General features: G+C 35.6%; 1 protein-coding gene across 1 annotated transcript in view; it reads left to right on the top strand.

Moving 5' to 3' along the window:
- The window catches only part of klhl24a (kelch-like family member 24a), a 66,667-nt gene that overhangs the window by 25,669 nt on the left and 19,067 nt on the right, over window positions 1-21,931 (top strand). The window contains exons 4-5 of the mRNA XM_039761729.1: window positions 5,687-5,805; window positions 21,089-21,277. Of these exons, the coding sequence (XP_039617663.1) occupies window positions 5,687-5,805; window positions 21,089-21,277 (308 nt within the window). The remainder of the gene's footprint in view (window positions 1-5,686; window positions 5,806-21,088; window positions 21,278-21,931) is intronic.

The raw sequence follows: 21,931 nt of genomic DNA, 5'->3' as shown, positions 1-21,931 counted from the left end.
CACTCCTTGCAGCACCGTCCTGTTCCACACGACTCCGGCTCTCCGAATGGAGTGAGGCCACTCCTTTTATCTCGCCCCGGATGTGCTCCAGGTGCTGTGTAATGGTCTTCCGGCAGCACTCCCTAGTGTGGCGGAAGTGCTGCCCTTGCACCCGGAAGCACTCCAGGCGTACATAGTTCCTGGTGTGGCGGAAGTGCTGTCCTATAGGGCTCCAGGACTGTCCAGGCACCGCCTGGTGGTGGCCATTGATCCCTACAGGGTTGAGCTTCCCAGCTCCATCTCCGTGGCCCTGATGGAATCCAGGGGGGCAGACCTGTTACGCCCAGGGAAAGAGAGTGCCCCTCTCCCGGTCCATCCATCTTCCAGGCGTTCCGGTGGGGCAGGATCCCTGATCGTCTGCCGTACACACATACAAGAATTCAAATCTGGCCATTAATAAAGTGCTATTTTACCAAACATGTAGATCTTTCAGATGTGAGGGCAAACTGGTCTGCACAGAGAAATCTGTATGAATATAGGAAGAACATGTTTACATCACTTATGCAGTGTCCAAGCCTGAAATCAAATCTACATTCTTGGAACTATCATATGTCAGCACTAACCATTGTACCACTGTGCCATCAATATTTATCTATCTACTTTTTTATATTTTTGCAGGAAATAGTTCTGATATTTATATGGCCCTGAATAAAGTATATAAATACCATTCATCATAAAATGTGAAAAAGATAAACTTCAGAACATGTCAAATATGAAAAGTACACCAAGTAGAACATTATTTTTATTCTAATGTACTTAATAATGATTTGGTTTCTCATTTTCTCATTCCATCTCCTATCCCACAAGTATGTATTTAAATTGGATTTGGATCCTTAGAAGAGCACTACAGTAAAGCAATTTTCAGTGACATATTCATGAAACCATTCCAGTGCTATTCTAGCCTTTTGGTATGGGGCAGTGTCCTTCTGAAAAAGCCTAATTGTAGATGGATACACTGCTGACATGAAAGGATTCTCCTGATCTGCTTTGACTTCTCTAATCATATTAAAGAACTGTGAGCGTGCAATAAAGACACTGCTGCAGAGGGCGCTGTTGCCGCCCAAACCTGACACAGACAGACGCAGGACACAAGTTAAGCACACACGCTTTTATTTTTCTTTCTTTTTCCCCATGGGAAACGCCTTCCCCCGTTTCCCACTGGTACAGCACAATCTCAAACACAAAAGCACCAAATCTTTTTTTTCTTTCTCTCTTTCTCTTTCCGCCACTCCTCCAGGCAAGCTTCGCCTACCTCCTCCCGACTCTGGCTCCCTGAAGTAGTGGCTGCTGGCTCCTTTTATAAAGCACCAGGAAGTGCTCCAGGTGCTCGTTGACCCACTTCCGGGTGTGGCAGAAGAGCTGCAAATATGGGCTCAGCAGCAGCTGCAGCGCCCATGGAACCCAACTGTGCTGCATCAAACTCCAGCTCCAATGGAGCCTGGTGAGAGTCCGAGGCACCGCTGCAACTCAGTGGGGCTACCACCTAGCGCTCTGGGAGAGGTAATGCTCTGGATATGCTCCCTCCCTTGGTCCTTCCAGTGTGGAAAACTGTTAAACTGTATCAACCTGTCTGTATTTTTGACAGCCAGCTAAATGGATTCATGGAGTTTTCACAATGTGCTTTTCATACTATCAGAATTAATCAAAAAGAACTGGCATTCACAAGACCAGGTAATGGTTTTCTTGTTCTCCAGTTTCCGGAGTTTGTGTTCCTTAACACACTGTCACTACAAACTGTTTTCACTAATAGGAGTAAAATTTACTTGGATTGTTTGGCTGCTATACACAACCATAACCATGAAAATAAGTAATTAATTTTGCATTCACATGTGCCTGTTTTTGCACCAGTATTGTCACTTCTTTTGGCACCAATGGTGTTCTTAGGTTGATAGTGGATTGGCTGAAGTTTTCTTGCTACTTTTACTCTGTACAAGTTGTGCCAGCCTCTACTAACCACTTTTATCAAAGCCCATTTTTACTGGAAGGTCACTCATAGTCAATACACCTGTGACTCTATTGATTTTAAAATTCAAAGAAAAGTTGCTGTTTCCAATACACTCTTACACCTAATACTATGATGAGTTAAAAACCCCTTATTAATCTTGTCTGTTTTACCCATAATTGCCAACAACGAATAAATCCATTAATACCGGTATTCCTGCTTTAAACAGTCAGTGGCAATGTAATGCTGTCAGTGACTGAGAATTCAGTTACATGAGATGTTTTCTTAAATATATTTCACACATAGTATTGACATTATGAGGGATGACTGAATACTATACAAACCAGAGTCATTCTTGTGCTTTTACCTGTTATTTTGAAAAGTGGTCAAATAATATAAGCTCTGCTCAAATATAACATTTTGAAGGACAATGCCAATAGTAAGGTAAGCTCATATTAAAAAATAAATATTAGGATAATATACACTCTGAAGCCTGCTTAATCAAATTCAGGATCCAGTTCAGGCAGAAACCTGTCCCGGACATAGCCCATAGTCACAGGGCCCATTCATGCACATTCCCACCCTAACTGCCAGTTTAGTATCATTACTTAGCTTAATATGTATATCTTTAAAATATGCTGAGGAAATTCAGAATATCAAAAGAAAAAATAAATAGACATGGGGAGAATTTCCAGACTTCACAAATTTACTGACCGGGTAGAGGATTTGAACCCAGTAGTTTAAAAGGTAATAGTTTGCATGATAAATAGGAATATATACTACAATTAATAACATTTAAGAAAAAAAACTTGTGTTTTTGTCTTTAAATAAAGATATTAACCAAGTCTGCCATATGCTAAAAACTTTAAACTGAAAGATTAAAAGTTCAGTTGCAGCCTCGGGCCTTTCATTGTTGACTCACTGTTGTGAAAGTCAGATATAGCGTGACTGCTTTGTATTCTGTTAATAGAAATGTACCTGCCACTGAATTATTTTGATGATATTTTTCCTTTATCAGTGTCAATAGAAGCCCCAAAGACCCACTGGTTTTGTTATTCAGCATGGAGAACAGTAAAATGCATTGTGTTCTATTAGTCTTTTGTACTCTATATCAAATACACCAAGTATTTAAATAAATCACTGAAAGATAACAAATTCTTCGTAATACCAGGAACAGTATGAAAATGGTGTCAGATGCAAAAGCGTGAAATTTAGACATTTTATTTAATACACTTACAATACAAATAGAAAGAACAAATACAAAACAAGTGCCCAACTGTCTTCAAGGTACAGTGAGGCCATGAAGGGCTGTAATAAAGCTGCTACAACTTACCAGGTACAAATAGCTGTGGCTTTTGGGAACAATTAACATATCAAAAGAAACATTGTAGATGTTGTCTCCCTTTAAAAGCCACACAGTGGTGCAAGGAATTCATTTTAATCTGGTAAACCTGTGACTTTACAGGCAGCTGTTGACCTCGGAGGTGATGCTGGGACTTGCTTAGTAATAGGTTGGGTTTAAAAGCTATCCACTGTCAAAAGATGAACAAGTTAACAGGTAACATTGTTGGCGTCCCAGTAGTGGGAAGAGGAGAGACCTGGTACTGGAGAAAGAAAGACTGAGACAAATGGAAGGTGAAGAGGATAGTGCTTCAGATCCTCTGTTGTGTGTTTAAGATTTCATTGGATGATTAATTTTTTAAATGTTTGAATTTCTAATGTCTCATTTCCAGAGTTTAAACCCTTAAAATAAATGTAGTAGAACTAAATGGTTTGTAATGAATGTCAACAATACACCTTTTTGGCTATGTATAAATAATGATTTTTTGAACAAAATCTATATTTAGAATATCATTTTTTTATAATATCTATTATATCTTGTTCTCCCCATATGTGTATGCTATTTGTGTGTAATTTTCTTATTTTCTCTTCTTTGTGTGGAAGATGTGAGGCATTAGTAAGCACTATCTATCTATGAATGATTTTGATAGCTGTCATCTCAGCTCCAGTCTAACTGGGCCTGTAATTCAGAGGTGTCTTTGAATCCTTTCCATGGCATAACTTCTGTATTCAGGGATGGCCCATATATTTGTAACACAGACATTGATCTAAATCTCCCTGAACCCCTGACCCTTCTATTAGCCTTTAAAGGGCATCATTAATTTTAGCAGTGGGTTAGGCATTCCTGTTAACTGCTAGGGTGTCTGTCCTTTGGTGTGATGATGGCACTTACCCCCCAGGATATGGTTTATCTGATGGTGATCCTGTCACCATCCTTTCTGGTGCAACTCACACAAAATTCACCATAGCCTAGTAGTGTCTATGTTAATAATGAAAATAATAGTTATTATTTACATTTAAAAAGCACTTTTCTCACAACTCAAAGCACTTTAGTGAGTGGGGAGCCATTTGAACCACCACTAATGTATGGCATCCACTTGGATGATGTAACAAGAGTCATTTTTTACGTCAGTACACTCACCACACATTAGTTGTTAGGTGGTAAAGTGGTGAGAGAGATTGCCAATTAGAGACAGGGAGTGATTAGGGAGCCAGAATGACATTGCTATGCTGGGCAATTTAACCTGGACATCGGGGTACACCCAACTCTTTATAAAGAAAGCCCAGGGATTTTTTTATGACCTCAGTTATTTCACTGACAAGGTGATTATTGTTGTACCTGGCATTGTTTGTGCTGTCCAGTCATTGTATGATTCTGTACCACCATAATGTATAATGTCAGCTCTAACTATGCACCTACCTACAGTTGTCAGAAACATTCAGTTAGCAAAAAAGCATGCAAGGAATGTGCCCCCTTGATTATGTTATATGTTTAAACATATCTGAGGTATCAACTGCTGATCCACAAAAATTAAAGGAACTCTGTCTTAATTCTTTTCTGATAGCTTGTCCTGTTCTTTATGTCCACAACAGTGCAAACTGACAGTTTTATCCATAACTCCTACATACTTTTTCAGGAATGTTAAATAGCAGAAATGTAGGTGCACTTATAAAATTGTATCAGGGTCCACTGAAAAAAAAACAATTGGTGTAAAATGCAATATAGTTGCTTGGTTTCATGCAAAGTCAACATATCTGAAGATTTAATTGTGCTTGGGGGAGCTTTTTCATTTTAAGCAGTTTGTAAATTTGCATTTAGGAAAATATTTTTTGTTGTCTTTGAAATGATCATGTGCAGAACAGTTTTAAGTAGGCCAACGTTTTTGTTATCTGGCAGTTAAGCCAGCTGTGCAATACTGCCAGCAGGTAAAACGGCTGTACAAGGAGAACTTAATGGCCTAGTCTGGTAATATGAATTAATCATTTTGTCTTACAGATGCTCTGACGGTAAAACTAATATTTCTTCAGATACATGAAAGCAGTCCATATTTTTTTCTTTTCCACATTTCATAGTCATTCATGATGTTTTACGTTTTATTTGACATAAATAAAAACGTAATTTTATTACTTTTAATGAAATGGTTTATGAAGTGATACCTCTCATATGAGTGAACAACAGTTAACAATTGGAATAGCCATTTAGTCTAACATGCTATGCCTGTCTCTGGGATATAGGCTGAAAGCAGGCTGCCTAGGGAAAAAATCTTACTCAAACATGGAGACATAAAAGGACAAAGTGAAGTATTACTTAAGAGATTATACACTCTTTATTCATAAGGTTCATTGCATGATTTTTCTTTCAAGGTGGGCGTATCAACAGTCGAGATGTTTGGATGTACAATTCGCAGCTCAATATCTGGATTCGGGTGGCTTCCCTGAACAAAGGAAGATGGCGTCATAAAATGGCCGTTCTTCTAGGCAAGGTATGTTATACCACCCTTCCATACTCCTAGTGAATTCTGGTTTAGTAATTATTAGCACAAAGCATACTTAACTAATTCTTATTGTTTTTTGTCCAAAGGTATGTCTTTTTGTCTTTAAAATAAAGTTTTTAAAATTCATTACTATTTAGACCATAAATTTTGTTATCCAAAAGTAAACATATTAAAGATTGACTTGAGGAATTGTAGTATCTTTTCTTTTTGATATATAACAAGCCCACACATTATTCTGATTTAGAGTCTTTGAACACCAAGGGCTTGCCTGATGTTACTCAGAATATGTGAAAATATTTTTTAAGATGTATAAGTAATGTACAAAGTTATTCTTTGTGAATATTGTATCCAGGGAATGGCCAGCGGTACCACACATTGCATGAAAGGTCTGCAGAGTAGAGCTGACATGAGAGGCCTTTCACTTTTTGTAGCTGGGCCAAAACATCATAGATCACCAAATGGCTGTAGAATGTAGTGCTGCTGTTTTTTGTCAAATGTACATTACTAAATATACAAGCTAAGCATTTGTTGAGTTAATGACAAAAATATTGTTGTGGATTAGAAAAAGCACAAGTTTGGCCAAAACAAATTTGATTTGTGCTTGTGTGCCATTTACATCAGAAATAGTTTTAGCGCCTGTGTCACTCATGGCAGTCTTTTTATTTAGATGGTAGTGTTTTCCCAACTATTTCATGCTAAGGCATGTGCCATTATTCTTTATGTGCAACCTAGGCACCTATATTATTGGCTTGTTGAGGACTTGTGTGGACCAAGCACAGCGATATTCACTGGGAAACCATATACTGTACATCACTTATACCACAGGCTACTCAACATAAATCCTTCTGCACAATTCATGTTGCATTATTGATAAAGAAAGAAAGGAAAATAAATGCACTCATCTTAACTTTACATACAGTATATCACATTATTCAAATAAAAATAAAATCTATTTTCGAAATATAAAATAATAGGTAAATATAAAATATAGTTAATGACAAGCAGCATGGTACTTTGACTTTGTTTTGTTTAAACATACTGAGATTACATCTTTATATAAATAACTTAAATTGGTGAGACTGTCGATTTTCTGAGTTTTGTCCTAATTTTTTAAATTAATGTTTTTACAATATGGAAACTAGATATCCCTAAGCTTAATATTTTCAGATTGAAGGTTCCATAATTATTTGCAGATTCCATGGCTTTAGATTAATAAACTTGCTCAAGTGAGTACAGTAATGTATGTAAAAAAGCTTACCTTTCAGCAGTATTTCAGTAGTAAAGCTTAGTGAGATAGTGAGGATATTGTTTTTTCCATTATTTTGATTGCAGGTAACAATACAAAAATCTTTATTATTATCAAATAAAGCCTCACAGGAAAACCAAGTGGGTTTAGTTACCAGTGCAACTCTTGATAAACAGCTTCACTTTGTTGCAGCTTTCTGTCAGCCATCATCCCAGTGCTCATACCTGTTTACTTTTTTTTGTACAATTATATATAATTAAAGATTGGAGAGAATTTTCAGTGACATAAAGAAATTTCTTGTTGCAACATGAAGAGTGAAGAGTCATGTGTTTGTAGATACCTCCGCAATTGTTAAATATTGATGCTGTTTTGATTTTGTTTTGCTTCTCATTTGAAAAATGTTTAACATTCTTCAGATGCCGTTTTATTTTGTCTTCACTTTCAGGAAAGGACACCTCAAAATATCTATCAATTTATAAATTACTCATGTTATTATTTGTTAGAACTTGGAGTAGTAGTGTTTTTGCTGATCTGGATCTTGAAAGAGCTAGTTATGGAAATATGGGCAACCTATGAAGCTTGTGTCAGGAGCAACAAAAACTAAGGTCATGACCCAGAACATGCTATGACAGATTATACCTCGTCATTGGGTTGGGAGTGGCTGCAAATTCCCCAGGAAAATCTAAAAACGATTGCTTGGGGATAGAGAAAAATGGTTAGCTCTATATGCCTTTTACCACTGCTGCCATCAGTGGACTCAAAATGAGATGAGTATAGTTAAGTTAGATGAACGAAAAAAACAAAAAAAACATTCATTCATTTTCTGTATTTGCATATTGTTAGCTCTTCATATCCATGGATTCTGAATCTGTACATTCAATCAACTGCATTTTAAAATTATTAAAGAAAAAAAAAGCCAGAAAGTTACAAAAATCTAAACTTTGCTGCATGCCTATGATGAATCCACGCCAATGAAGTGATATGCAGGCATACACTGCTTTAGCTTTCTGCCATTTCACAGTTCCTCAGTCTCTCTCTAGCACTTGTTTGAGCATTACCTCGCCTCATGTTTTGTTTGTTCACTTCTTGTGTTGTGTGCAGTGTGAAATAGAGAGAGAGAGAGAATGAACTTGTATATTATATTTTTTCAATTTATAATTATATTTTCTATATGTTCTTGTATTTTAAATGTTCTGTTTTATTCTATGTATTTCTCTTTCAGGTCATTAACCAAAAGCAATCTGTAAGTGTTGAAAGAAAGAAAATGTTATGCTATTGCTGACATGTACTGTGTAATTAGATGTCATAACATGGTTTTGTCTGTACTGAACACATACATACTTTTTTCCTTGTTATTATTACCTGAACAATACAGTATCAACTATTTACATTGTTTTGGGTATTACAAGTAATACAGAGATGATTTTTTATTTATTTTGCCTTATACAATTTCTCGTATTAGAAATTTGTCAGAGCGCAGGGTCAGCCATTGTACAGCGCCCCTGGAGCAATTAAAGGTTAAGAGCCTTGCTCAAGGGCCCAGCAGAGTAGGATCTCTTTTGACAGTGACAGGGGTTTGAACCGGCAACCTACGGGACACCAGCGCAGATCATTAGCCTCAGAGCCACCACTCCGCCATAAATTTAAAGTATATGGGAAGATGTGTGTAGGTTATATACAAATACTACCCCATTTCACATAAGGGACTCAAGCATCCACAAATGTTGGCATCTGCAGGGGATCCTAGAACCAATCCGTCGTGGATACAGAGGGACTACTGTATTCCTCATATGTACTTGAATTTGAAATTTACACCAGCAACAACAAGGGCAAAGTAGAATCTGGGAAGGAACACCAGACCATTACTAGGCACTATGAAATTATAAAGAAATATACTTTATATCATGTTATTATTTTTTACTGTAGTGGGGAACATTATTCAACTTGTTGTTCTTGAGAAATGTGATGCTAAAAGATGGCCTCAATTAAAGAATGCGTTTGACTGGAAACAGATAACTTGCGCAAATGACATAACATGTAGAATCTTGCTACAACATATCATTGGCCTTGGGTTGTATATCAAAAACACACACTCTTCTCAACTTTCTGGTAGTTGAATTAGTCCATTTTATTAAATACATTGTTTTTTTAAATAAATCATATCAAAGCAGAAACTTGACTCCTCTTTTACATTGTCTTTCCTAATTCTAAGTGATCCTAAAAACATAACCATTTTGTCAATAAAACTATATGTATTGCACATAGCTCCTTTAACAATGAACATTTTAGGTCCCTAGATTAAGGAAGAAGAATTTGTGAGGATATAAAGTACTTTTATTTGTTGCTTGCTTAAGCAGCCGTGTGCCCCCTGTTTTCCTTTGGCACTGCACTTTTATAAACTGGCAAGGTCTAATAAAATGTATCTCTGTCAAGAATGGCTTCTGTTCCAAGGAAGTTCAAACAGTAAGGCTTATCTAGAACTAGCTGTATTTGACAGATTGCGCTTTGTTCAGAAGTCACCCAAAACTGTAATACTACAATTATTAAACAATATAACCACTTTTATTAGTTCACCTTTTAGCTAAGCAGTATCTGCAGAATGGTAAACATCAGTACAGAGCGAAATGTGCAGCATGTAGCAATATATTTGCATAATGCCTCCAGGAAGTATCCTGATCTACAGGTAGAAAAACAGCTGACTGGTTTTTGTCCTCCTTCCTCATTTCAACAGTTCATTGTTTATTTTCACTATCTAATTTTGTTGTGAATCTAGTTTGGGTTGGTTGGTGGAAATGATCATGATGGATTAATGGTAAAAAAATCTCATAGAAATAGTACAGGTGACAGCAAAATATTATTTAAATATTTTTTATTATTTTAACCTTTTTCATTGTACTGCAATCTTGAATCATAGCAATGCTTGAGATCCTTGATTGCATGTGTGACAAAGGAATAGGAAAACAATTATTTTATTATTATTTAATTAATTAAAGTTTTAAAACTGATTAAACAGTGTATTATTCACATTAATTGGAAACCCATGTTAACAAACTGATCAAAAAAATTATATACTGTATTTAAGTTAAAAATATAACACCCTATAACACTTACTGAAAAGCTGATAAATCTTAAATCTAAGTAGTCACTTACAGAGCCTAAGAATGATTACAGCTGACTAAATTATTTGGTTTGAAAAAGTTCTGAATATTGTCTGAAATTCTTAATATGTGCAATCCATGCAATGTCCCATTGTTTAAATTTTAAGTAGTTAACAAGATAAAAATTGGTGTCATTAGCATCCCTAACTATGAAGGAGCAAACAGTTGCCAAAGCATTAACCTGACTGACAAACTCAGGAAATAGAAAAAAGGACTCTTCTCTGTTTTACAAAAGTAAAAGATATCTCTTAAAGGAGAAACTCACTCAAAATACTTATATTTGATTGTTGTCAGAATGGGTATTTAGCTTACAATGAAATACTGTGACCTGGCTTATTGTGTCTACTGAAGCCAGAGCAAGAGCATATGGTATTTTTTCATTCCAGGCAGGCTGTGATGACTGAATATCTAAATGCAGTTGGCTTCATGCTTATACAGTAAATAACCAGTACCTTTTTTCTAATTTGATCTTTTACACAGTTTAATTATTTTTTCCTTGCAAATCAATACTGCAGAAAATTAGTCTGGAAGATAAATGGATTATTGTCATAATTATTTTGTCTAATTTACTTTGATATTAGATACTTTACGTCTAGCATGTTTCTACACTAATATACTTTATTATCTGAGATTTTTACACTTATTTTCTCATACATATAGCACACATTTTACTCCTTCATTTTTTTAAATTAGCAAACCACATTTCCATCTCATTATTTTGTCTCCAAGCAGCACCATTTTGGGATTATAGCTAGGATTTAGTGTTATTTCCTCCAGCCTTGTAGAGCTGTAATTCACAACTGTGAAGGAACAGGAGACAGAATTAGGAACTTTCAGTTGTCTTCTCTATTAAGAAAATGTGAAATCTAGGTATGTGCAGGTTTGGATTTGCTTTGTTAATTTGTTGTTTGTATATCTGCGCCAGGGAGCCCCAAACCACAGACACAGCAATACACCACACAGTACTACAATAAAATAAAGGATATTTAATTCACTGCAAAACACGTATCCAAAGCACCTTCTAGAAATCAGCCAAAATACACAATACTTATACAATTCTTCCTCCTTTCTCATTCAGTTGACTGTTACCCATGGCCTCCAAAATCTGACTCATTGATGTGAGGCAGTGGGCTCACCTTTTAAGCAGGACCTGAGAATGCTCTTAGTGCTAGGCTGTGTCTCCCTAGAAGCACTTCTGGGCCGTAAAGAAAGTAGGGAGGTCCTCCCCAGCAGCACACTCTTATCGACGGTGGCCAGACAATTCCCACATCAGTCAATTCCCCACATTCCCAACTCCCCACAATTACAATTCCCCACATCACAATTCCCACATTGCAATTCCCCACATTGCAATTCCCCACTTCCACAACTCCCCACATTGGGATAATATGGAGTGCACTGAATTAATAATATAATGAAGGAATTCTAAAATGCAAATAGTAGTAATTAATCTCCAAAAGTTTTATTTCATGACAATTTATTGAAATGCATTACTGATTACAAAATACAAGTAACTGATATACACAAATGAACAAATGAGTTTAATACAAAATATGCTTGGTACAAAATAATGAATTAGATAAGGTCCTATTCCATTTGCTAATAATTCCACTGTACAGGTTTATCTAATAAAAGAAAAATCATTAAACTAAATGTACAGTACAAAAACTATTAATAATTGACAAGAATGACTAAAGTACACAGAAACTACTAAACACAAAGGTTACTTTGGAAACTGCATGTTGGCCAATTTTCTCAAATACTTAATCTTATCCTGTTGATTGGCATACCCTTGGACAGCCTCAATACTTCTTCCTTTTTGGCTGTGGTCTGGTGCGCGCGACGCGGAGCACGTAGATACGTTGTAAGGCGCGAGAAGAATTTTATTTGATTTATTTCGTGTTTTTATTTTTACACCATAAGTAAAGTCTATTATTTTTGAGAACTTTAATTTTGGTAATTTAAAAAAAGATAAAAATCAAAAATGTTACGCTTTTAGCATGTTTTAAGAAAGATTCAAAAAATAATAGAATTCAACTTACCTGTTTCAAATTTTTAAAAGGCAAATTGTATATAAAAATGCATGCTTGGATAATGTATTTTTACATATTTATTAACAAGTAGCGTTTTAAATAAAATAATGCTCGATGTGGGGAAACGGAGGGCACGCTTTTGTATCATTATATGGACTGTCTTATATAGTACATTAGTCTATGGTTATAATAAATATTATCCCAATGTGGGGAGTTGTGGAAGTGGGGAATTGCAATGTGGGGAATTGCAATGTGGGGAATTGTGATGTGGGGAATTGTAATTGTGGGGAGTTGGGAATGTGGGGAATTGACTGATGTGGGGAGTTGTCATGGAACCCTTATCGACACCCAGGGACCCCAACAGGTCTACAATTCTGGACTCAAACTCCCAAGCACCACTGCAGGTGTCCTGACTGGGCTGCCGCATGAGGACCACTGCTACCTGCTGTATTGGAGATGAAACTGCTCCCAAGTTCTGGCTTCTGCTGGTCCATCCATTATTTTATACTAGCTGGGCACAAAGTTATCTTTTTGTCCAGCCAGCCAATCCATCCGTCATTCCTCTCGGGCCACTTGTTCAGGTAATAATCCATTCTCTTCTCTCATTCTCTCCTGGCCGGGATGCCCATTCTTATCCTATATATCACATTTTTATGTCTGGGTCTCTGAAACATGCACATACAGTAAGTTAATCTGTCTGCCTGTTTGAATTTTTGGACAGGCACATTATACAGCTCCTCATCTGAGGTCTAATTTTTCAGTCATCTATATAAAATTTCCTTCAGTATGTTTGTCAAAGCTTTTATCATATCAAAATAGACTTGCCTGAAGCAAGGTTAGTCTTGTCTCTTTTTAAACAGATTTGTCATTGGGCCAGTATTGATCAACTGAAAGATTATTATCATAAGCTTTTTTTACCTTTGAAGTCAATGGGATAATGTCTGCATAATTTGTTTATAGAATTCAGTTCAGTTCATGCTTAGCAAGTTTTAATTTAAAGGCTGTTTCTTGTCAACATGGTGACACTCCCATTGAAAAACTAATCTTTTGGTAGACTGTTGATCAAAAAAAAAACAAGCTTTTGTTATTGTACATTAGTTGCTGTTTCACCCAGCCTGCTGAGGTGATATGAAATAGTATAAATTACTACGAAGATATTCAAAACAGCTTGAATTTTTAAATTGTTTCAATGTTTTTATGTGGAATGAAGCAGTTAAAAAATCTGGATACAGTATATCAATGGATCTCAAATCGTCTTTTGGTGTTATAAGCCATACAGTTGCATTTATGTAGAAACCATTTGCAGCCTTTAGATTTCTTTGGTTAATTCAAATGTCTAGGTTTCAGTTCCAGCCCAGTCACTGGTTGTGTGGAGTCTTCTGTTCTCAGGGTGTTTATGTCACTTGAGTTTTCCTTTTCTATCCCAAAGAGCTGTGTGTTAGTAGTAGCAGTAATAACAACAACAATAAAAATAATAATAATAATGTAGTCATTTTTGTATTGTATCTCTTTTCCATTTTAGGTTAAGTAGTAAATCTAAACTGGCACATTATTCAGTTAGTGTTTGTATTAGTGTTTCCTTACAATGGACTTCCACTCAATGTTATACACCGTTAATGTGCTTAGTTTGCTTTTTATTTTTACACAAAATACAGTATATATCTTTCATTGCTTTTTGGACAAATTAAGAAGGAAATCAACAGCATCCTTGCATTTCCCACAAAACACTTACTATACTGGATATGGACATGTGCACAGTGAAGTAGGATGGTGAGACATCACAAGTGGGAAAAATTCTAATACCATTTGCATACATTTTTATTTTCTCTGAATTGTGTTCTTTGTGTGTTTGTGTTTTACAGTAGCCTGTGTTAGTTCCAGACTTGTGTCCAGTGCTTCTTGAATAGTCTCTGGTGCCTGTGGTCCATGAATCTAATTTAGCAGTAGTCAGTTGTGATTTAGTGTAAATTAACAATGGCAAAAAATGATTACCGTAAGGTTAATATGACTATACTCATTGCTCATATATTCAAGCAGTTAGAAGATTACTTAGAAAGTGTGTGCCAAAATGAATTACTGAGAGACCTGTGTCATCTTGTGTCCGATGAAATTTGCTTCCCTTATCTTTTATTAGAGTATTTTTGTACATTTTGAAATTCCTTTGGCTAGTGCATTTCAGCCTAAAAATTTTTATTTATTTTTTGGATCTCAGATCTCAATGGTAGTACATGTAAAGTATATAGCCAAATAAGAGAAAGCTTAATTCAAGTGTCTGAGAAAGCCCGTTCTTTAGAAAGTCGGAGTAACTTGCTAACAAGACAGTCCTTCATTATAAATTGCTTTAAAATTACTACTTAGACTTAATCATGTTTTTAAACAATTAATCTACAAAACAAGAACTGCATTCAAGACTCAACATTATGGCAATAATAACTGAGCAAGCAACAGCTATATGCAAAATAAATCATCACCATACCCCACATTTCTCTAAATAAAAATTAATCAAAACCAAGCGAGTCTGTGCCTTTTGTCAACCATGCAGTTGGCATCAGATACAGGGCTTTAATTTCCCCTGTCTGGCAGTGAGTGCACAGAAATTGCTGTTTAAATAGAGCTAGTTCCTTATCTTTTGTTTTTGAAAGAAAAAATATGCATAATAAAGATAATTAATGCTCACCATTGGAAGTTAAATGTGCTCTTTCCAGATATCTGCATTTCATCAGTTATCAAAACAGGCACATAACAGGAGTGGCTGGGCATGTCTTTACAAGAAAATAGTTAATCTTAATGCAAAAGACATTTATTTTGAAGAATGGTTTCTTTCAAAAATATGCCTGTAAATTCAAGTGCCTCTTGTGAAGTGTGGGTACAGAGGTGTCTGATTATGAAGTTAGTATGCAGGTATTAACAGGATAAACTATTGGAAAAAAACAAATCAACTACCTATTCTATTACAAACAACTCTGGTGTTCTCTTCATGAGCTTGTTTGTCTGACCCAGTTAAAATGGGAGTAGGATAGTTAATCCAGATGTCTGCTTTACTATGTTATCATGTGTTTGCTGTGTAAATAAACCCAATTGGCATTATTGTACCTTTCTTTAGAAAATCATTAAAAGAAAGTTAAGATTTTCCAACAACTCTAACTCTGCTGATGACTGTCAGTGATGTCTGTTAAGCTTTTGGCAGGTTAAGCCAATGGCATTTTCTTTTGTTCTCAGAAATGAAGCAAACAAAAAATACTGCAATCCTTTGAAACCAAACAAAGTTTAATAAAAAGCACCATAGAGAAATGCACTATTATACTTAATAATAGGTGGAGGACCACAGAGTGCAGCTGCTGTTTCAACATTTTTTTTTAAATGCATGTGATTATATCATTACTTTCTTTTGATGTCATAGATCACTGTAAAGTATTTGTTTTGTTATAAGCCAAATAGAGGTATCTGCGTCTATTTTCAAGCTTACCTCTTGTTTCTGTGAAGTGCAATTTGAAATAGTAGTTGGTCTACATGAAACTAGTCTAGGAAACACATTTTAAATAAGATCTTGAAATCATTGCACAAAATTTTTACACTGCCCACAGCATGCAATGCTAAGTTGATAAAATAAAAATTGTTGTAGGCAAAGTAGATAGTTTTTCTGTGCCTGCAGGTTAAGTGGGGTGGAATGTTCATATTGGATGCAGCAAGTTATGTGCCGGTCAACAGTATTGCTAGGTAATGCTATGTTTAACCAGTGGCGTAGCTAGAGTTCGTGCTACTCTGGGTGGGGCGGTGCTTCAATTTGCCACCCTCTAACATATCTGAATATGTTAACTTATTTAAGTATAAAATTAAAATGACATATAGAGAAAAATTAAGATAAATTTTGCGTGGATTTATTCATATATAGAGAAACAGCAATAATTTTTCACATATAATTATTTATAAGCATCAACTAGACAAGAGTATAGTATAGACGCACTGATAAGCCATGTTCTAATTATTAGTTTAATATAATTACGCTGTGAAAACCAGAACCAGTGTAGTGTACAAGTGATAGGTGGGGATGTTTTCTGCGCAGAGCAAGAATGCATTCAGATTGATACCGAAATTAAATTATAAATTGTAAATTAGTTGTTTATCTTCCTAAAAAGTATTACCGGTGTAATGTTTATGTTTATTTTTGTTATTGCCTCATAAATTTCAACAGCTGTGTCTGATGCCGTCACAGAAGGACAGTCTGAAAGTTATTTTTGAAGCATTTGTGGATAAAAATCAGAGAATTGAGTGATATTTTTCCAAACCCTGCTGCTTACACACGAATTGTACTGAGCCTTTTAGCCAATAATGCCGTCCCCAAAAATGTGCCACCCAGGGTGGGCCACCCCTAGCTACGCCACTGCGTTTAGCACCAATAATTTTTGTGGTATATTTTTTTATAGTGTAACTCACCTGAAAATTAGTCAGACTAAAGACAATTTTGTTTTAATAAACAGAAGTAAAGTTAATAACCTTCAGTTTTTTTCATTTATGACTTACACAAACTATCTACTCATGTTTGCAATATGAAACCTTGCATATGGCATATGGGGTGTGCAAATTTCGACCTTGGCACAGTTTGCTTCTATTTGGTTATATTGTTGCTTTCCTTTTGAGCTCTTACTAAATGATTTAATCTCTCATTATGCCATCTTTACACTAATGCTTGTAATATGCTATTAAACAATGTATAAAATATTAGCCATGTGCGCCCAACTACGTTGCGCATGTTAAAGTTGTCTGTGAAGGGCTCCCTGTGTAAATGCGGCTGCCAGTCGTACACTGGGCCCTTCGTCGCACAGCATTATGATTTTTTATAAGGGAAACAAAATTACAAAAGAAAACCCTTGGACATTGATTTGATAGGAATGGCCTACTCAGAAACACTGTCCGAATAGTAATTATGTGGTGGTGTGAGAGCATTTCTGCTTCTGTCCGTTCACAGTCCATCTCGTTTTCACGATGCCTATCGTTTCCTCTCACGATGTCTTCTCAACCTTTCTCCAATCTCGCAGGTTGCTTTTTGGCAATCCAAAGAGTAAGGCAATATACACGGAGCAATGGTTATAAAAGGGGGACACATAGGTATCCCAACAAAGATCAAGATCTAAATGAAGATCTCTTTAGTTAATTTAAAGCACAACAATTTGTTTAGTTTGAATGTCTGTGTTTTGAGGTGTGACTGGAGTACTACAGTCTTCAGTAGTATAAGCCTGTGGGAGATTCTTAATGCAATGCCTATGTTTTAGCTGTCTCTCTACTGCCATCTAGTGCTTCTTCTTCTAATTCATTCGCGGACAAACAAAGATCAAGATCCAAATGAAGATTATATATAGAGATATATATATATATCTCTATCAGTTGGTGATGAAACAAGCTGGTTTACATATGAGCATTAAAAGCAGATATGCCTCTCAAATGCACTGTGCAGGGGATGCCCAATGTCAATTCCCCTCTTAAGCTTGAGTGCAGTTTCTATATGTCTCTAAATTAAGTTGTACAAAAAGATATCAAAAGAACATTTGGGTTATCTATGATTTAATTACATCATTTTTGTTTTCTGAAATCAATTCTGAAATTCTTGGATTTTTTTTTAAGCATGGGATACAGAGTGTGTAGTGCTTTTACTTCACAAGACAACGATTCAGGTTTCAAAGTTCAGCATGACTATTATCTCCGTGGATATGCACACTCTTACCATGTTTTGGGATTTGTTAAACATTACAAATATATACAGGCTAGGATTGGTTGTGTCCCTAAATTGGTAGGTATGAGTGAGTTTGAGCATGTGAGGGAGTGTATCTTGCGTTGGCTGTCATTCTGTGCTAGGTTGGCTCATGTCTTTGGCTGTCATTCTGATTTTCTTAACCCTGTATAGATATAAGCAGATTTTGAAAATGAATGAATAAATTAACATTTTAGGCAGGCTGCATGGTCAATAGGATTAAAGCTCAATGTTGCTCTGTGCATTTAGTTTGAACATTTTTTATAGTACAAATGAATTGAAGAAATAGAGTACAATATAATTTGAGCAAATAAATGGTCATAAGAAAGTACTTAACAAGTTTCAGCAACAGCAAAAGCCAAATATGTATTGACTAGAGTGATTCTGGTGTAAAACATATTAAAGAAAGTGGCCTCTATTATCAGATTATGTAGTTAGTGTCTTCTAATTAAACCTATCAACTTTCATATTAAAATACTGTTCCTTGTTGGAATAACATGTAAAATGAGTTTTTAAATTTCTTGGTTTCAGGTATCATTTAGTTAAACACTGTAAATAATTTTTATAATAATACCACATGTTAAAATACCAATTTTAGTTTAGAAACTGATTGATCAGTTCTCTTTGGACCCTAACTTGGTGGGGTGGATTATGGACTTTTTAACAAACAGAACACAAAGAGTGTCAATGGTTGTTTCTCTGATAGCCTAAGTACAACTGTGGGGCACTCCCCAAGGTTGCTGTTTATCTCCTCTTTTATTTATCCTATATACTAATGGCTGCAGATGTTTACACAAGGATAGACATATCCTGAAATGTGCAGAAAACTCTATCATTGTTATTCTTCATCAAGATAAGGAAGACAGCTATGGACCTATTGTCAATGATTTTGTACAATGTGAGATTGCTCCAATTTACAACTAAATATTTCTAAGACAAAAGATATGGTTGTAGTTTTCAGGTGCTTTCCACCATCCACTGTGTCAACTTTAATTAAAGGGCAGACAGTGGAGACTTTAGAGCACTACAAATATCTGGGAACAATAATTGACAATAAACTAAACTTTGATCTTAACACAGTGCAAATCTGTAAAAAAAGGGCAGTCATAACTTTTATTTTTTTAGGAAACTCAGCTGTTTTAAAGTGAACAAAACCATAATAACACTTTTTTTATAAGCACTTTATTGAGTCCATTGTTACACTTGCTTTCATGTTGATTTGGCAATCTCAGCAACAAGAATATAAATCATCTTAATAACATTATTAAAATTTGCTGTAAAATTATTGGTTTACAGCAGACCTCTATCACTGAAATGTATTGTAAACAGGTTAGAAAGAAAGCCATCTCAATTCTGTCAGACAGTAGCCATCCTCTTTTCTCTGAATTCCAGCTGTTGCCATCAGGTTGTAGGTTCAGGTTTCCAAAGGTAAAGAGCAATATGTTTAAGAACTCTTTTATTCCTATAGCTATAAACATTGCAAATTATGTTACTTATAGGGATGCTGCTAAATCAGGGATCCTCAATCCCAGTCCTGGAGAGCCGCAGTGGCTGCAGGTTTTTGTTCTGACCTGGTTGCTTAATTAGAAAGCAATTCTTGCCAATAAAGCACTAACAAGCTATGAAATTAAATTAACTCTGCTATGTCAGGTCATTCTCATATCCTAGATTTTCTTTCCCTTTCTATCATGCAAATGATTTGAAGGCTAAAATGGACGAGTAATTCTCAGTCCTTCACTTTTTTCTCTTCATTTTTCTTCCAAGTATTTAATTAAACCCAATAGTGCAGATAAATACACACAGGTGTAAATGTAAATAAGCTAAATGGAGAAATACTGCTCTCTCTTGTCATTTGCATGTTATTGATAATAAGGAGCAATTAAAATAGCTGTTTAAGACAAAATTAAGCAATAAGGGCTCAAAATCACTAAAGTGAAGCAGAAGTGTTACTTTAGCAATAAGTGCTTTTTATTAAGCAACTGGGTTGGAGCAAAAACCTGCAGCCACTGCGGCTCTCCAGGACCGTGATTGAGGACCCCTGTGCTAAATGGATAATAGTCTACCTAATCCTAATCCTAAACAATACTCTTATATCATTCTTTTATTATATAACCATACAATATTTTAATTATAAGAAGTACATTATATTGTTAAATGAAATTATAATGCTGGTCATTTTTAATTTTTTCTTTAATTCTAGATTAATGTCTTGGATTTGATGTTGGTGCTTATTACCTAATGAAGACACACAAACACATACGGTTTAATGGATCAAAGACTTGTATCCATCCTTCTATATAAAAGCGGTCGGGATTGTCCTTCCGTCCCGTGAGTGCTACGCAGGCGTGGAGTTTCACACACGCCCCGTCCATTTTGCAATGCACGATGGGATTTGTAGTTTCGTTTTTCCAGGTAAAAGATGATTTTCTACTCCAGACTGTGGGATATCTTCTTCTTCTTTCTTACTATATAAAAGCGGTCGGGATTGTCCTTCCGTCCCGTGAGTGGAAAGCGTAGCGGTATTCCGCTTATCACACTTACTACTTGCAGCTTGCAGTATGAAGCGACATAATGTGAGCAGAGTTCTGGTGCTCCCATCATTCCCATGCTTTTGTGCGCGATGCGCTGGAAAAATAGACAAAATTATGTCTCTGGAAATAATTAATATTGATGGAGTACAAATGCCTCACCGCGTAGTAAATATAAGGGGGATCAAAAGGGCGACTTCAATATAGAAAAAAAGTTTAAATTTCATCACAAAAATAACAGAAATTACGAGTATTAAAGTAATACCGCTCAAATGCAATATAACCAAATTAATGAGTTTGTATAAAATATCAAATTGATCTACATATTGAATTGCCTTAAGAAGTGGTCAACTTAAAAGTCGGTCGCCTTAAAAGGCGGGTCCGCCTAATTGTTGTATAAAAGTCTATCAATAAAAAAAATATACAACAATTTTATGATCAATCCTGATCCTTCACCTTACGCATTTTCAGAAAAATTCAAACTTAAATAGAACTATAATTTTGCAGTGCGTGTCCAGTTAAATAACTATTCTTAAAGTTTATTCTCTATTTGCTTTTAGGTTTATGTGGTTGGAGGTTATGATGGTCAGAACCGTTTGAGCAGCGTTGAATGCTACGATTCGTTCTCAAATCGCTGGACAGAGGTGGCTCCTCTGAAGGAAGCTGTGAGTTCTCCTGCTGTGGCCAGCTGTGTCAACAAACTTTTTGTAATTGGAGGAGGGCCGGATGACAACACTTGCTCTGACAAGGTGAGTGCAGACTGCAGAATCACTTACAGCATTAAAACAATATATTTAGCATTAGCGTTACAATTAAGCATTTACTTGATCAGTGTCTTATTGAGTGAGCTTGAAGCCCATAGCTCATGTACCATTTTGTATACAGTCACCCTGTTTTAAAATAATATTACAATGTCTCTAATTGTTTTCAGAGTAAGAAACTAAGCCATTTTTTGTAACTGGTATGCTTCTTTAAGCTTATTAAAATTAAATATTTTAATCAAGATGTAAATATTAAAACACACTTGTAAAACTGTTTTTGTTATATGATAGTATTACTCTGTGTTTCTTCCTGTGGTAGACCCTATCATACTAAGAAGCCACATCATGATATCTAAGCTTTATTTATCCTTCTCTCTGCATATATACATGCCACCTTAGTGCACTATTTTTTATATGCAGTTATTGAAGCTTACTGTCCAATGTAACAGTCATTTAACTAGACACTCACACATAACATAACATAACAATACATAACATAATAAATCATTTTATTTCCTTAACCTGGATGCACAGATTATGACTGATTCTGGGAGTTGTATCAAGACTTATTAAACAGAATATTATACTTTCCAAATTGTCGATGCTACATGCAGGAATTAATATTAGTGTGAAAGTATATGA

Source organism: Polypterus senegalus, chromosome 1, assembly GCF_016835505.1.
Source record: "Polypterus senegalus isolate Bchr_013 chromosome 1, ASM1683550v1, whole genome shotgun sequence".
Taxonomy (NCBI): domain Eukaryota; kingdom Metazoa; phylum Chordata; class Cladistia; order Polypteriformes; family Polypteridae; genus Polypterus; species Polypterus senegalus.
This window is presented reverse-complemented; position numbering and strand designations above follow the sequence as displayed.